At 34.2% G+C, this 14,145-nt stretch overlaps 2 protein-coding genes across 4 annotated transcripts in view; one reads left to right on the plus strand and one right to left on the minus strand.

Moving 5' to 3' along the window:
* The window catches only part of FGF7 (fibroblast growth factor 7), a 62,090-nt gene extending 50,710 nt beyond the window's left edge, over window positions 1–11,380 (plus strand). The window contains exons 3-4 of the mRNA XM_019664697.1: window positions 9,088–9,191; window positions 10,249–11,380. Of these exons, the coding sequence (XP_019520242.1) occupies window positions 9,088–9,191; window positions 10,249–10,443 (299 nt within the window). The 3' untranslated portion in view covers window positions 10,444–11,380. The remainder of the gene's footprint in view (window positions 1–9,087; window positions 9,192–10,248) is intronic.
* FAM227B (family with sequence similarity 227 member B) overlaps window positions 1–14,145 on the minus strand; it is a 190,177-nt gene that overhangs the window by 119,297 nt on the left and 56,735 nt on the right. The window lies entirely within an intron of this gene.

Raw genomic sequence — 14,145 nt, forward strand, 5'->3', positions numbered from 1 at the left:
CATATCTTGGCTTGAAACCTACGTAACTTTACTAACAATTGTTACCCCAATAAACTTTGATGAAAAGAAAAGTTAAATTGAGGAAATGTGTGCAAATTTACTCTATACATTAAAGAAATTTGCTGCTAGTGAAGTGGAACTGGGGTAGTCTTTTTAGAAAGTTTCAGAGTTAACAGCCGGGGCATTTTATTCAATTGGCCTATGATAACTTCAAGGGCCTACAAACATATTTAAAACTTTAAAATTAAGATATCGACAGTAAAATTTGAAAAAAGAAATAGAGATTAGCAAATATTTAACATATAAAACATCCCATTATGCCAACTTACTCATTTATTATATTTATTAATAATGTTTTTTATAACATTTGAAAACAAGTTGATCATATTTTTTCACTTTGTAAGAATTCCCAAAAATATAAAATATTTGCAGAAAATTTATAGCTCATTGTAAATTCAATGAGTTCCTTTAGGCCAAATTATTTTAAAAGAAAATTTATACAGAACTTTGAATTATAAAATATTGTGTTTAATGAGATATATGGATGTATTTTAATGTTTGACCAATGTAGGGTGGTCTCAGGTAATAATAGCAGCTAGGGCCTATGAAGATCTTAAATCAACCCTGTTTCAGAGAGAAATTTGGAAAGTGGATTTTTATAATTAAAAGACAAGGAAAGGAAGGACTGAAGATGTCGAAGAGAGACTAGGAGGAGATGGAATCAACAGTCTGCTGTTGTTGGAAGGTAATTCTTTTGAATTTACAACAGCAAACACACACACACACACACACACATGCAATAATAACTGGAGCAATTACATTCAGGATATGTAAAAAATATAACACTGAGATACAGGATTTTAACATGTCAAAAATACAGCACATATTTAGAAAAATTCTTTGCTATCCTTGTAATTGTGTCAGTGTACAAAAATCATAGCATTATAAGTACATTCTTAGCCTTACGCTTTAATTAAAGCCATACTAACATTAAACTAGTAACCGAGCTGATCAAACACAAATGTTTACATAGTTTACTATTTACTTACATGATTTAATTAAAATTTGAAACTTGATATTTTAAAATATTATTAAGAAATTCTCCAGACATTTTGGAACAGATTGAGCGTTTCTGTCTGCATGTGCCATGGAGTTTTTAGTTATAAGCCCATGTATATACAGTTACATAAAATAGTGAAAGATATTCACCCCACAAATATAAGGGTACAATATACAAAGTGCAGTCAAACTGCAACTAAATAGACATGAAAAATAGAATTAGTTTAGAAAGGCTGTTTTCAAACTGTTTAGTCTTGAGATTCCTTTAAACTCTTAAAAATTATGAGGTCATCAAAGAGCTTTTGTTCATATGGGTTACAACTATTGCTATTTCCTGTATTAGAAATTTAAACCAGGACATTTTGAAAACACTTATGTATAAACTTATTTTTAAAATCACAATAATAATCCATTACAGGCCGACATGAACACCAACTGGCACCACTGGCACAGGGAGAGAGCTGGACTTACACAGTTACTGCCATTTTCTCTTCTGATCTACTTTGCACATACAATTAATTTTCCTAGAACAAATTTATATCCTGGCATTTTTCAAATTTCAACCCCTCATTGTCTACAAAAACAGAGTGAAAATTCCTTAAATTGACAATCAGGGCCCTCAGCAATCTGGTCCTAACTCATTTTCCACCTTCTCCTATTATTTCTTAGATACACTCCCTATTCCCGACAGCACCAGTTTCAATCTTCTGAACGTGACTTTGAATCTTTGCCTTCATTGTCTTACATATACTTTTCTCTCTCGATTAGCATGTTTCCATTTTACCTATCTCAACCTTATCCATATTTCAAGATCTAATTCAAGCTTTATCTGTTCCTTAAATCCTCTCTCAATCACCTAGGGCAGGGGTCGGCAAACTTTTGAGACGGAACATACCCAAAGAGCCGCATGTGGCTCGCGAGCTGCAGTTTGCTGACCCCTGACCTAGGGTATATAACACCTCTTTCTTCTGAATTTCTATTGAAATGCTTTTCAATCCTATTCTTTTAAGCAGTTGGCATATACTGCTGGATATCATTCATTTTCTTTTCCTGTAGCAAGACAAAATTCTAACTGAATTTTGATATATATTTTATTCATGTCCACATATTTTGATTAGATCACAATTATCACTAAAATATCACTGGACCTTGGTTATTTTTCCATCCTAATGCACCTGAAATATATCACACATGTACAAATGTAGTAGTGGTCTGTATATAGAATATTTGTATTTCCTACACTTCCCAAAATGTGTTTGCATTATAACCTTACTCCTCATAACTGTCCATATTTCACAAAGAGAAGTCATCAACTCGGTAGGCAGATCTTAATCTATTAGTAAAGACATTATTAATAGCAATTAACAATAAATCCCAGATGTACTGCACATTTGGGACAAGAATAAGTCATAAAAAATGCCAGTATAAATAGTTTCTCACACACTTAATCATATTTATTATTAATTAAAATCTATACTGTATTTAATTAATAGATTTTGTTTTTTGGAACAATTTTAGATTTACAGAAAAATTGAGTTGATAGTACAGTCCCCATATACCACTCACAGCTCCCCTCACAGCTCCTCTGTTATTAATCTCTTGCATTTATGTGGTACACTTGTTACAACTGATGAACCAATAATGACACATTTTGTTAACTAAAGTCCATAGTTTACACTAAAGTTTTCTCGTTGCCTTGGATAGTTCTATGTGTTTTGACAAATGCATAGTATCATGTATCCACTATTACAGTATCATACAGAATACTTCACTGCCTTAAACAATTCATGCTTCAGACCAGCCGAGTGGCTCTTTGGTTAAGAGTTGCCTTGGGACGCCAGCTCTGAGCAGCAGGGCCCCAGTTCGGATCCCACATGAGGGCCAGTGATGCTGCTCTCTACAGCTAAGATGGTGAACAACAGATCGACCTGGAGCTGGGCTGCCGGGAGTCGCCCATGACGGCATAGGCTGCAGCAGGGCTGCTGTGAGCTGCTGTGAGCCAGCGTGAGCGGCCGACAGATGGCCGGCGACCGATCTGCCTCACCCAGGAAGAGCGCAATGATCACAATACCAACATGGGCCAGTGAAGCGACGTCCTCCACAACTAGACTAAAGAACAAAAGGACAGCAACTTGTCTGTTCCCCTTCCCTGATACCCCAATGCTGTTCCCCTTTCCCAATTCCCCAATAAAATCTTTAAAAAAAAATCCATGCTTCATATTTTCATCCCTTTTCACCTCTCCCCAAGTGCCTGGCAACCACTGTCTCTATAGTTTAACCTTTTCCAGAATGTCACACAGTTGGAATCATACAGTGTGTAGCCTTTCAGACTGACTTCAATTAGCAATATGCATTTCAGATTCCTCTTCTTTTTGTGGCTTGATAGCTCATTTCCTTTTATTGCTGAAAAATATTATAAAGTATAGATTTACCAGTTTGTTTATCCATTCATATACTGAAGGCCATTTTGGCTGCTTCCAGTTTTTATTATGAATAAAATTCTGCTATAAACATTCATGTTCAGGTTTTTCTGTGGACATATCCAAGTTTTCAAATCAGTTGGGTAAATACATAGGGACAGGATTGCTTTATAGCATGGCAAGAATATGTTTAGTGTTCAGTAAGAAACCACCAAACTGCCTCCCAAATTGGCCGTACCATTACATTCCCACCAGCAATGAATAAGAGTTGTGGTTGCTCTGCGTCCTTGTCCGCATATGGTGTTGTCAGTTTTTTGGATTTTAGTCATTCTAATAGTGGTGTGGTGGTATCTTGTTGTTCTATGTTGCAATTCCCTAGTGACATATGATGTTGAGCATACTTTCATGCACTTATTTGCCATCTGTGTATCTTTGGTGAGGCATCTGTTCAGATGTTCTGCCCACTTTTTAACTGAGTCGCTTGTTTTCTTTTTGTTAAGCTTTAAGAGTTCTTTATTTTAGATGTATTTTTGTATACATGTATGTATGTGTTTGTACATACTTTTATGCTATAAAATGAATGAAATCTTCAGTCTTAAATGTAGTATATAATGGCTAAGATTTCTCGCTCAGTAATCCAGTCTTGACAGAAAATCATGTCATTTAACATTAAAAATGATTTTCCTTGTTGATACCAATTCTTAGTTTTAATGTGCTCAAGAAAGTATATTTGGTCAAGGACAAAATTATGTGTTCTGATTGATCTAATAACCATTACACAATTGCCTCCACGTATTTTCAATTTTAAAATAATTTTTAGTTATCATGCTAGTACATCTATATTAATATATACCCCCTCAAAACTTTTAACTATAAAGCTTAAAAGGTTCAGGGAAAAGAAATATACAAGGAGCTGAAATGGGTTGGGGGGTGGATTTTCATGAGATGAGACATGAAAAAAAGCTTTTTAGTTTTTCAATCACAGTTGACGTACAATAGTATATTAATTTCAGGTGTACAACATAGTGATTAGACATTTATATAACTTACAAAGTGAGTCCCCTGATAAGAATTCTTTTTTTGGCTATCAATTCATGAAAAGACATGAAGGAATCTTAAATGCATATTACTAAGTGAAAGAAGCCAATCTGAAAATGCTACATGCTGTATGATTCCAACTATATGACATTCTGGAAAAAGCAAAACTATGGAGATAGTAAAAAGATTAGTCGTTGCTGGGGTTGGGGGGTAAGGGAGAGTGATAAAAAGGCAGAGAACAGGATTTTTTTGTTTGTTTGTTTTAAAGATTTTATTGGGGAATTGGGTGAGGGGAACGGCACTGGGGAATTGGGGAAAGGGGAACAGACAAGTTGCTGTCGTTTTGTTCTTCAGTCTAGTTGTGGAGGACGTTGCTTCACTGGCCCAAGTTGACACCATCGTTGCACTCTTCCCGGGAGAGGCAGATCAGTCGCCGGCTACTGGACGGCTGCTCACTGCGGCTGCTGGCCGCTCACGCTGGCTGCTGGCTGCACATGGTAGCCCATGGCAACCCACTGCCACAGGGGCTGCAGCCTCCACCGTCGCAGGCGACTCATGGCAGCCCAGCTCCAGGTTGAGCTGTTGTTCAGCATCTTAGCTGTATAGGGCAGTGTCACTGGCCCTCATATGTGGGATCCAAACCAGGGCCCTCTGGTGTCCCAAGCCAGCTCTTAACCAATGCGCCACTCGGCCAGCCTGAGAATGGGATTTTTAGAGCAGTAAAAGTACACTGTATAATACCATAATTATGGACACATGTCCAAACCAACAAAATGTACAACACCAAGAGTGAACCATGATGTAAACTATGGACTTTGGGTGATAATCATGTGTTGATGTAGGTTCATTAATTGTAACAAATGTCCCCGCTGGTGAGGGATGTTATGAATGGAGAGGCTGCACCTGTGTGGGGTAAGAGATAGATAGGAAATCTATGTATCTTTCTCTCAATTTTGCTGTGAACATAAAACTGTTCTAAAAGGTAAATTCTTAATAAAATATGTTTTCTCAAACAGGACAATTTAAAATCATAAGTGCTATTGGTAATACAAACAAAGAATTAGCAATAAGTTTTGAAATACATTAGCAGAACACCTAAAGTTCTGGAAGTAGATGTTGGAGAATTTTTTTAAAAAGTAATAGCAATTTATACCAAGGTTCCGCACCTCTCATAGCAAGCGTGATACAGGTTTAAATAATAAACAAGTAAAAATGTTTTGATAAATTCATGAATGATTTTAACAGAAATCATTCACAGAAAAAAGAATAGGGAAGCCATTTTGGGCATATTCCCTAGTTTGTAAGGGTGACATCCTAAGTAAAGAATTGACTCTATTGTTAATGACATGTTAACAAGGTTAAATGGCCAATGTACTTGATACATTGTTTCATTTTTCATGTTCTATTATGTGAGATGATCGCTCTTTTGTTTTTTTGAGCTCTATCATTATGCTACCATGGTCATCAGGCTAATAATTTGATGCACCCATGTAATATGCCTTACATCTTTGGGAACATCTGTGTCTCTTAAACATAAATCCAGATCCACAGAAAAGACAAACTTTTATATTTGTCTTATATAAAGCAAAGATATATTGTAGACAAAAATGCCATGTACAATTAACTTATTTTGGTAGCTAATTTAATATTGGCACACTATATATTTTTATATTATATTTTCTGAGCAATTGCCTATAAGCTTACATAGTTCTTCTACACAGATCTTTGTGGATGGGCAGGAACATCACTTCCCCACTCTGCATTTGAACAAAAGAGTGGTAATTTTCGTTTCTTTATTCTTTGGTTTTCTTAAAGAGGACACAGCACCAAGGGGGAAACCAGACTAAATGTCAGGGTTGATAAGGTATTGATTCTGCGAACACTACTTAATACTCTCCCAGACATTCTACTTTGAGATCTATTGATTTCCTAGTGCAAGTTATTTTTAAATACAACAATTAAGAGCATTTCTGAATCAGGAAACTTGCCATTTTCAAGTCTATCCTAATCCCAGTTAAAGGTAGAATCCTAGTAAAAGATTGGGCATCTTTTCATATGCTTATTTGCCATATGTATATTTACGTTGGTAAGGTATCTGTTCAGATATTTTGCCCGCTTTTGAACTGGGTTGTTAAATATCTCAAGATTTTTTTTTATATAATTACCCCCAATATGTGGAGGAATAAGATTAACAGTGTTCATTACCCATTAAATGTCAGAGTACAACAAAAATAAGGTGGTTAGTGGACAGGTAGGGATAGAGAAAAAGGGTTTGGAGGTGAAACAATATGAACATACACATATGATCATGACTGGACCTCAAAGGAAAGGCGTCCGATGTTGTAATTAACAATACCTCTAGTAACAGTTATATTTTGTGGCTGGTTGGTCTATGAAAGAAAAGTCAGCAAACATTACAGATTCCATTCCCTAATTACAACTGAGCATGAAAGATATCCTAAGCTATGCATCAGTCTTCTCCTTTCCATCTAAGAGAAAAATATAATGTTGAATAAAGGGAGGAAAAGCAGAAGTAAATGGACTTGAAGGAAAGAAAAACTGACTTCATAGAATTTTACAGTGGTGAGGTCTTTAGAAACCAACTACTCCATATGTCCTTAAATAGCTACACTCACTCAGTTTTGCAGGTATTACAACTATGGTAAATCAGTGATTTTCTTCAGTATTCTTCATGGCGTTAGTACAAATTTAACCTAACTGGATTCTGCGACATAGTAAATTATTTCTCTTTGACGTTCCTTTGATGAACATGAAGAGGAGTTCGTTACCAGGTGCAGAGTTCCAAGGGGACAGGGCTTGTCTCGGAATTGAGCCTAGCACAGAACTGGCTCTCGGTGAAGATGTGTGACTGCTGCCTGATGTGTCAGCATCACATTCTTCATGTTTGTAAGAAATTGCTAAAACTTCCCACAGACTCCTCTTCAGGGCTGTGTTTTCCAGTTCTCTTCTGTCTCATTGAAGGTATATCTACAGATGTGTTTGCTGTTTATATTAAACTTTAACTCCAGAAGTTAAAGAGTTCAGAAACCAGAGGTATTTTTCTTATTTTGTATCCTAAAATTACAGTACAGTTCTACGCATTCTGACAATGTTTCATAAATACTTTAAAAGATTAATATCTATTCATTTGCGTTTTCTTTGTAGACCCCAGTTTATAGATAAGCATCTGTAGAACTCAAATACATGAGCTCTGATTAGTGCTCAGCACAGTATACTGGAAAATGGCTTCTATATTTGCAGCACATATGTGAGACAGAGGACAGATATTAGCTAGGCTACATTAATCCTGATGAAGTGGGTGACAATTTTATGCTCCAAATAGGACAACAGAAGGAAAAAGGAATAAATAAGAGGATGAATTGAAGATATAGAGTAAAAAATCAGATTTTCCTTTAAATAAATGTATATTTTAGGAAACAGCTTTTGGAGTTTTGATTTATGCAGGTGATTTTCACTTGGAATTTTCTTTGCATTGTGTTAGACAGAGGAAAGAGAATGTCTCACGGTTGTACCTTCACGTTGAAAGTATAGTTAACAGCAATTTCATAAAAAGGTTCACTGAACTTTTAATTCCCACGTTGTCTTAAGAATTTTCTTGAGATTTTACTGTATTTAGAATGGGTCATTAAAATACAGCATTTATGGAAAAGAGATATAATAAAAGAAAATAATAGGTTAACATTCTTGTGGCAACTACATGTTTTGTAAAAACAATTTCAACAAAGATTAAAAAATTAATTAGAAAGGCATGAAGTTATAAAATCACATAGGAATAGGATTCATAATTTGATTTTAAATTATCTTTTCATGTATCAAAAAACTGACTATCCGTTTAAAATAGTCAATCTTTTTTTAAAGGCTAGGCTCTATTTACCATCATTTACAATTGCTTTAACTGGATTTTTATCATTTTCAATATATCGAAGAAATATTCTATTAGCAATAATTTTAAGATAAAGTTGAAGTAGAAAAGTAAAGATGTTAGCTTATTATATACTTTAATAGTATTATATCATGATTAAGAGCCAGATCATCTGGGTTCAAATTTCACTTCTGCCACTTACCAGCTGACAGAATTTTGGAGAATTATTAAATTTGTCTATGCCTGAGCTTCTTGATCTGTAAATTTGAGATAACAAGGGTGCTTGCCTCCTGGTCTTGGTGATAAGTAGATGTGTTAATACATAAGAGTGTGTGTGATCTGAGTTCAATAAACTTTAGCTATTATTATCATTGTTATTATTATTGTAAATTAGAAATGTAATTCTACAGGATAAAAAGCTAAATTCAAATATGTAACTCTTTCTTTGAATACAGGTATCTTTTTCTACAAGATAAAAAAATCAATAGTTTGCACTTCCCATATTTAATAAGGACTGGTAGTCTGGTGTTTGTGTGTATGTGTTATGGTAGGGGTCTCAGGTTAAGTAAATAATCACACTAATAATTTTAACTTCCAGTTGGAAAAGAAATAAAAACAAATGGTCATTCTTGCACAATCTGCAAAGCTGAATGAATAATCGACTTATCTTTCTGTGATTCCTTGCAGATATAATGGAAATCAGGACAGTGGAGGTTGGAATTGTGGCAATCAAAGGGGTGGAAAGTGAATATTTTCTTGCAATGAACAAGGAAGGAAAACTCTATGCAAAGGTATTGATTATTGGTAGCTTAGCCTTAGTTTTTCAAACTTATTTTTGTCAAAAACATCTTGCCTTCCTGAAAAGCAATGATGTAATTAATTTCTCCACAACTATGTAATTTAATGATTTCATTACAAAAGTTTATATTTAAGCATTAAGAAAAAAATGCTTTCTGTGTGACCTTGGACAAATTGCTGAAGTTCTCTGAACTTTAGTTTCTTCATTTGTAAAATAAGTTGGATTAGCTAAACTCCAAGGATCCTTCCAGCTCTCACATTCCATGTGCATTTTAGATACTTAAAATCTAAATTTCCATCCATCAGTATTAAAGCTCTTTTTGTTCAAGTTCATCCAATTTGCACATTGCTGACATGAAAATTCTTGGGGAAAAAATCCAGAAATTTGCTTATCAACATTAATCTCAAAATCATGGGCTTTGAACTGTAAGCATTCCTATTGTTTCCACTTTGTTACAATGTGAAATATGTAACAGTTCACCCACTGTAATAAAGTGTAATTGACTTTCCTTTGTATTCCCACAGCCCAGCACAATACCTGGCACAAGCTAAGTATATAAAAATATAGGTTTAACTGAATGAATAATTGGATGGATAAACAAATAAATATACTTTATTTTCCATAACTATTGCAGACATTGTAGTGGTAAATGAAGAAAGGTTGTGAAATGTCATCTTACAGCTGATGGAGGCAGAGACTCCGCTAATTCTATCAAAATCTCAGTGGTTAGGAAATGAGTGACTTGGGCACAGTAACATGAGAGCTGCTAATTAGGGCAAAATAGTTCCTAATATTAAAGAACAGTAGCAATGGCCTGCCAAAAGCTACATGTTTGAAAGTATGCTACATAACTAAACGTGTATCATTTTATCATTTTTTAAAATTTAAGCTTTTTTTTTTCAAATATGCTAACTTATATCTGATAAACTGCATTACACCCACTCAGAAAATGTCATATATGTTTTAATTCTACCAAATATTACTGCTTACTGTGTTTAATTGAGCCCCTCTGAAAATCATTTGGATAATGTTGTTTGTTGTTTTAACAGAAAGAATGCAATGAAGATTGCAACTTCAAAGAATTAATTCTGGAAAACCATTACAACACATATGCATCAGCTAAATGGACACACAGTGGAGGAGAAATGTTTGTAGCCTTAAATCAAAAGGGTGTTCCTGTAAGAGGGAAAAAAACGAAGAAAGAACAAAAAACAGCTCACTTTCTTCCTATGGCAATAACCTAATCGTATATGGTATATAAGAAACCAGTTCCAGCAGGGAGATTTCTTTAAGTGGACTGTTTTCTTTCTTTTTCTCCTTTTCTTTTTTTTTTTTTTTTAAGTAACCAAGAAAGGCTGGAAAACTACTGAAAAACTGATCAAGCTGGACTTGCGCATTTATGTTTATTTTTAAGAGACTGCATTAAAGAAATTTGAAAAATATACACAAAAATCAGATTTAGTAACTAAAAGTTGTAAAAAATTGTAAAACTGGTTGTACAATCATGATGTTAGTAATAGTAATGTTTTTTCTTAAATTAATTTACCCTTAAGAGTATGTTAGATTTGATAATCTGATGATTATTTAAATATTCCTATCTGCTTATTAAATGGCTGCTATAATAATAAAAATGCAGATGATGTTATATAAGATATGTCAGACCTAAAGGCTGCTGGACTGATTTGTCAGATAATCAAGCCAATGCTAACTGTGGAAGATGAGCAGTATTTGAAATGCCTTCTAGTGAAAAATTATAATTAATTGAAGCTCTAATCAGAAAAAAAGGAATATTCTCAAAAATTCTATTACGGAATTTAATCAAAACGTAGTTTTATAAAAGTATGGGATTACAACATGTTTGTACCCATAAACAAGAACAAAATTCCTAATGCTGCTCAAATTGAAAGGGTATTGCTACAAGGAAGTTTTTTAAAATCTTGTATGTAAAATAGCAATAATGGTGATAAAAATACTGTACTTCATCTCACTTGCCACAAAATAACATTTTGTAATCCCTAAAAGTTAAAATTCGAAATACATTAAGTAACTTCAAGTAACATAATCTATCTTTTGTATAATTCATATTCAGAAATATGGCTTTTAAGAATGTTTCTCCCACAAATAATCATGCTTTTTTTCCTGTGGTTACAGCATTAAACTCTATTTTAAGGTGTATTTGAACTTTATTGTTTTGTTATTTAAGTTTATGTTATTTATAAAAAGAACAACAACCTTAATAAGCTGTATCTGTTTCATATGCTTTTAATTCTAAAGCAATACCAGAACGGTCTGGCTCCGCTGCCAGCTGCCCCTCCCGTGGTGAGCAATACCACGACGAGTACACAGCACTTGGGCCAGCAAAGCCTGGATGACAGACAAAAATGACAGCCTGCAGCAGTTCTTACAATAGATGTCTCACAGGGAACAATGCAAAAATGTGAAATATGTTTTGCCACATCCTCTTGTCAATTAAACGGAATCATATAAGTCACTGCTGATAGAAGAACTTACAGGATTTTAAAAGTTAGACTGTATTAGAATTCATGAGTCGACAAGCGCCATCTTTTAAAAACATGCATATTTAAAGTTAGTAGCTTTTCTAATCTCTAGAAGCCTCTGCCATTCAAAATAGGCAACATTAAAAGTTGTTTCCCTGTTAGACAGAAGAGCACAATGCCCAAAATAGGGTACTGAGGCCCTGAATATCATGAAGGCTTGAGGTAAGGTTGCAGATAATAGGCTTATCAGAAAAATAAATTTCTACTCATAACTCGTTCATTAGCGGATTTGGTAGCACTTTACGTATTCATTAATAAAAGGTCAACATTTATCTAAATAATACTGTTGGTATGTTCACCATGGTAGTTTTAATTTTAAATTATTTGTCACTCATGTCCCTTTATTTTGTATAAATATTATCTGGTAATACATTTATAGGTGAGAGTTACATGAAAAGTCTAAATCAACAGAAACAACAGATTCATTTGTCTTGTGGCTCAACTATATGACCAAGGTGCAGAAAGCCAGAAAGAGCTGCCTTTCTCAGATATACTCTGGGAAGGTGCCATGAATGATATTCTTAGCTATTATCTGATCCAAGGGCCTTGCTAGCCTTGGTTCCTACCTAGGTCAGGCTTTGGTGACTGGAGTCTTGTGACTATGTGAGGGCTGAAGAGAACTAAGCTTTTCATATTTGTTTCCTTAGAAGGTAGCAGAATGTCTATAATTAATTTTATATTGATTGATTCAATGTTTGAATATCAAAGTAAATTAATAATAAAGTCTCATTAGTTTTACTTCATTTTAAAAAGTTAGGGTGAAACATGATTATATGGAAATTTAAGCAGAACTAGTATATATTTATATCTATCTATCTATCTATCTATCTATCTATCTATCTGTCTATCTATCTATCTATCATCTAGATAAAAGCTATGTTAGGACCAAATTTTCTGTCCATGGAGTTATAGCTATGATCAAATTACACAGCAATGCTGAATTAAGCAAACCAATATTTAGCAGTAATTCCAATCTGGTAGTGTTTCTAGAAACACTTGTAATTCTGTATCCCCCTGCTTTTTTACATTTATCATGCAAATTTTAGAAAATAAAATCTGTAGTAGTTACATCCACTTGGAATTCTAGAATCTTAAAATTGCAAGGGGCCTTAGTCCCCTTATTTATTTGCAGACCAGGAAATTACGATTGTGACATATCCAAAGTCACTTAGTCGGTTAGGTACAGAGCTGTCACAAGAGTCTAGGTCACTTAGCATGTGCTTCCTACTCTTAGATTAGTATTATTAGCTAGTTGTCTCCTTTAAAAAAAATGTCTATTGAGGTATGATCTTTAAATTTGCATACAAACGTGACTTATGTTTTGGCAATTCACTTCATATACAATGATTAGTCTATGCTGTGATGATCTGACTCAAAAGGATGAAAGAAATGATGCAATTTCCAATCCTAATTCCTATTCAACTCATACAGGTACCTCTTTATTTACAAATGGAGAGCATTATACAAAATATCTATATAAGCAGAGTAGTAACTTTTTCTAAAATGTTCTTTGAAAGAGAATATTGGTAAAATGCCTAGGTTTCCAATAATTAGAAAGGAAAAATTAAATAAAAGAATATAAAATATTACTAAAAGAATAAAGAAGATACTGCCAATGCAATTAGAGAACTGAAACATTTTTACATAAATACCATAATATAAATTATCAACCTTTGATTTGGCTATAAATTCAACTTAATAACAGAAGAAGAGGGATGCTGGAAATAAATTCTTAGTTTCCATCTCTTAGAGTTTGCACTTCTGGTTCTCTAGAGTGAGAAAGAACAGAGATGGCCTCTGGGACCAGTTGTAGCAGAAACAATTCTATAACCAAACATACTCTACATCAGTGCCTCATACTGATTTTCTGCTAAAATACCAATAATAGCAGAGGTAGAGAATGAGCATCTAAGGCTTTCCACCAAACACAGATTTTTTTTCTGAAAAAAAAAATCTCCTTTCTCTTAATACTCATGTAATTTTTGCATTTTATTCTATAATACATTCGTGTTTGCTTTAATATGACATTCAGACCACTGAGTGAAAGTGATGCATCAAAAAGATGTACAAGGTTTGTCACATGGCTTCACTACCCTAGTGCCACATCCTTGGGCATGAATAAGACACAAGAGATCTTGTACCTCTCATAGTTGAACTTGACACACAGACGACAGACACATGGCTAAAGAAAACCAAAACTTTATCTCAAGTTCACTATGAACAGGAATGATATTAAAAATATTTAACAACCAGTAGGGTGGTTACTGGTCAATCAGAATCTACCACTGATCTATCAGAACAGATGCAGGCCACGGTGACTAACTTGTGGGGACCAGATGATTATCAGCCTTAACCATTTCTATGATCACCGCAAAATAGAGTTTTTAG

This window comes from Hipposideros armiger, unplaced genomic scaffold, assembly GCF_001890085.2.
Source record: "Hipposideros armiger isolate ML-2016 unplaced genomic scaffold, ASM189008v1 scaffold_12, whole genome shotgun sequence".
Lineage (NCBI taxonomy): Eukaryota > Metazoa > Chordata > Mammalia > Chiroptera > Hipposideridae > Hipposideros > Hipposideros armiger.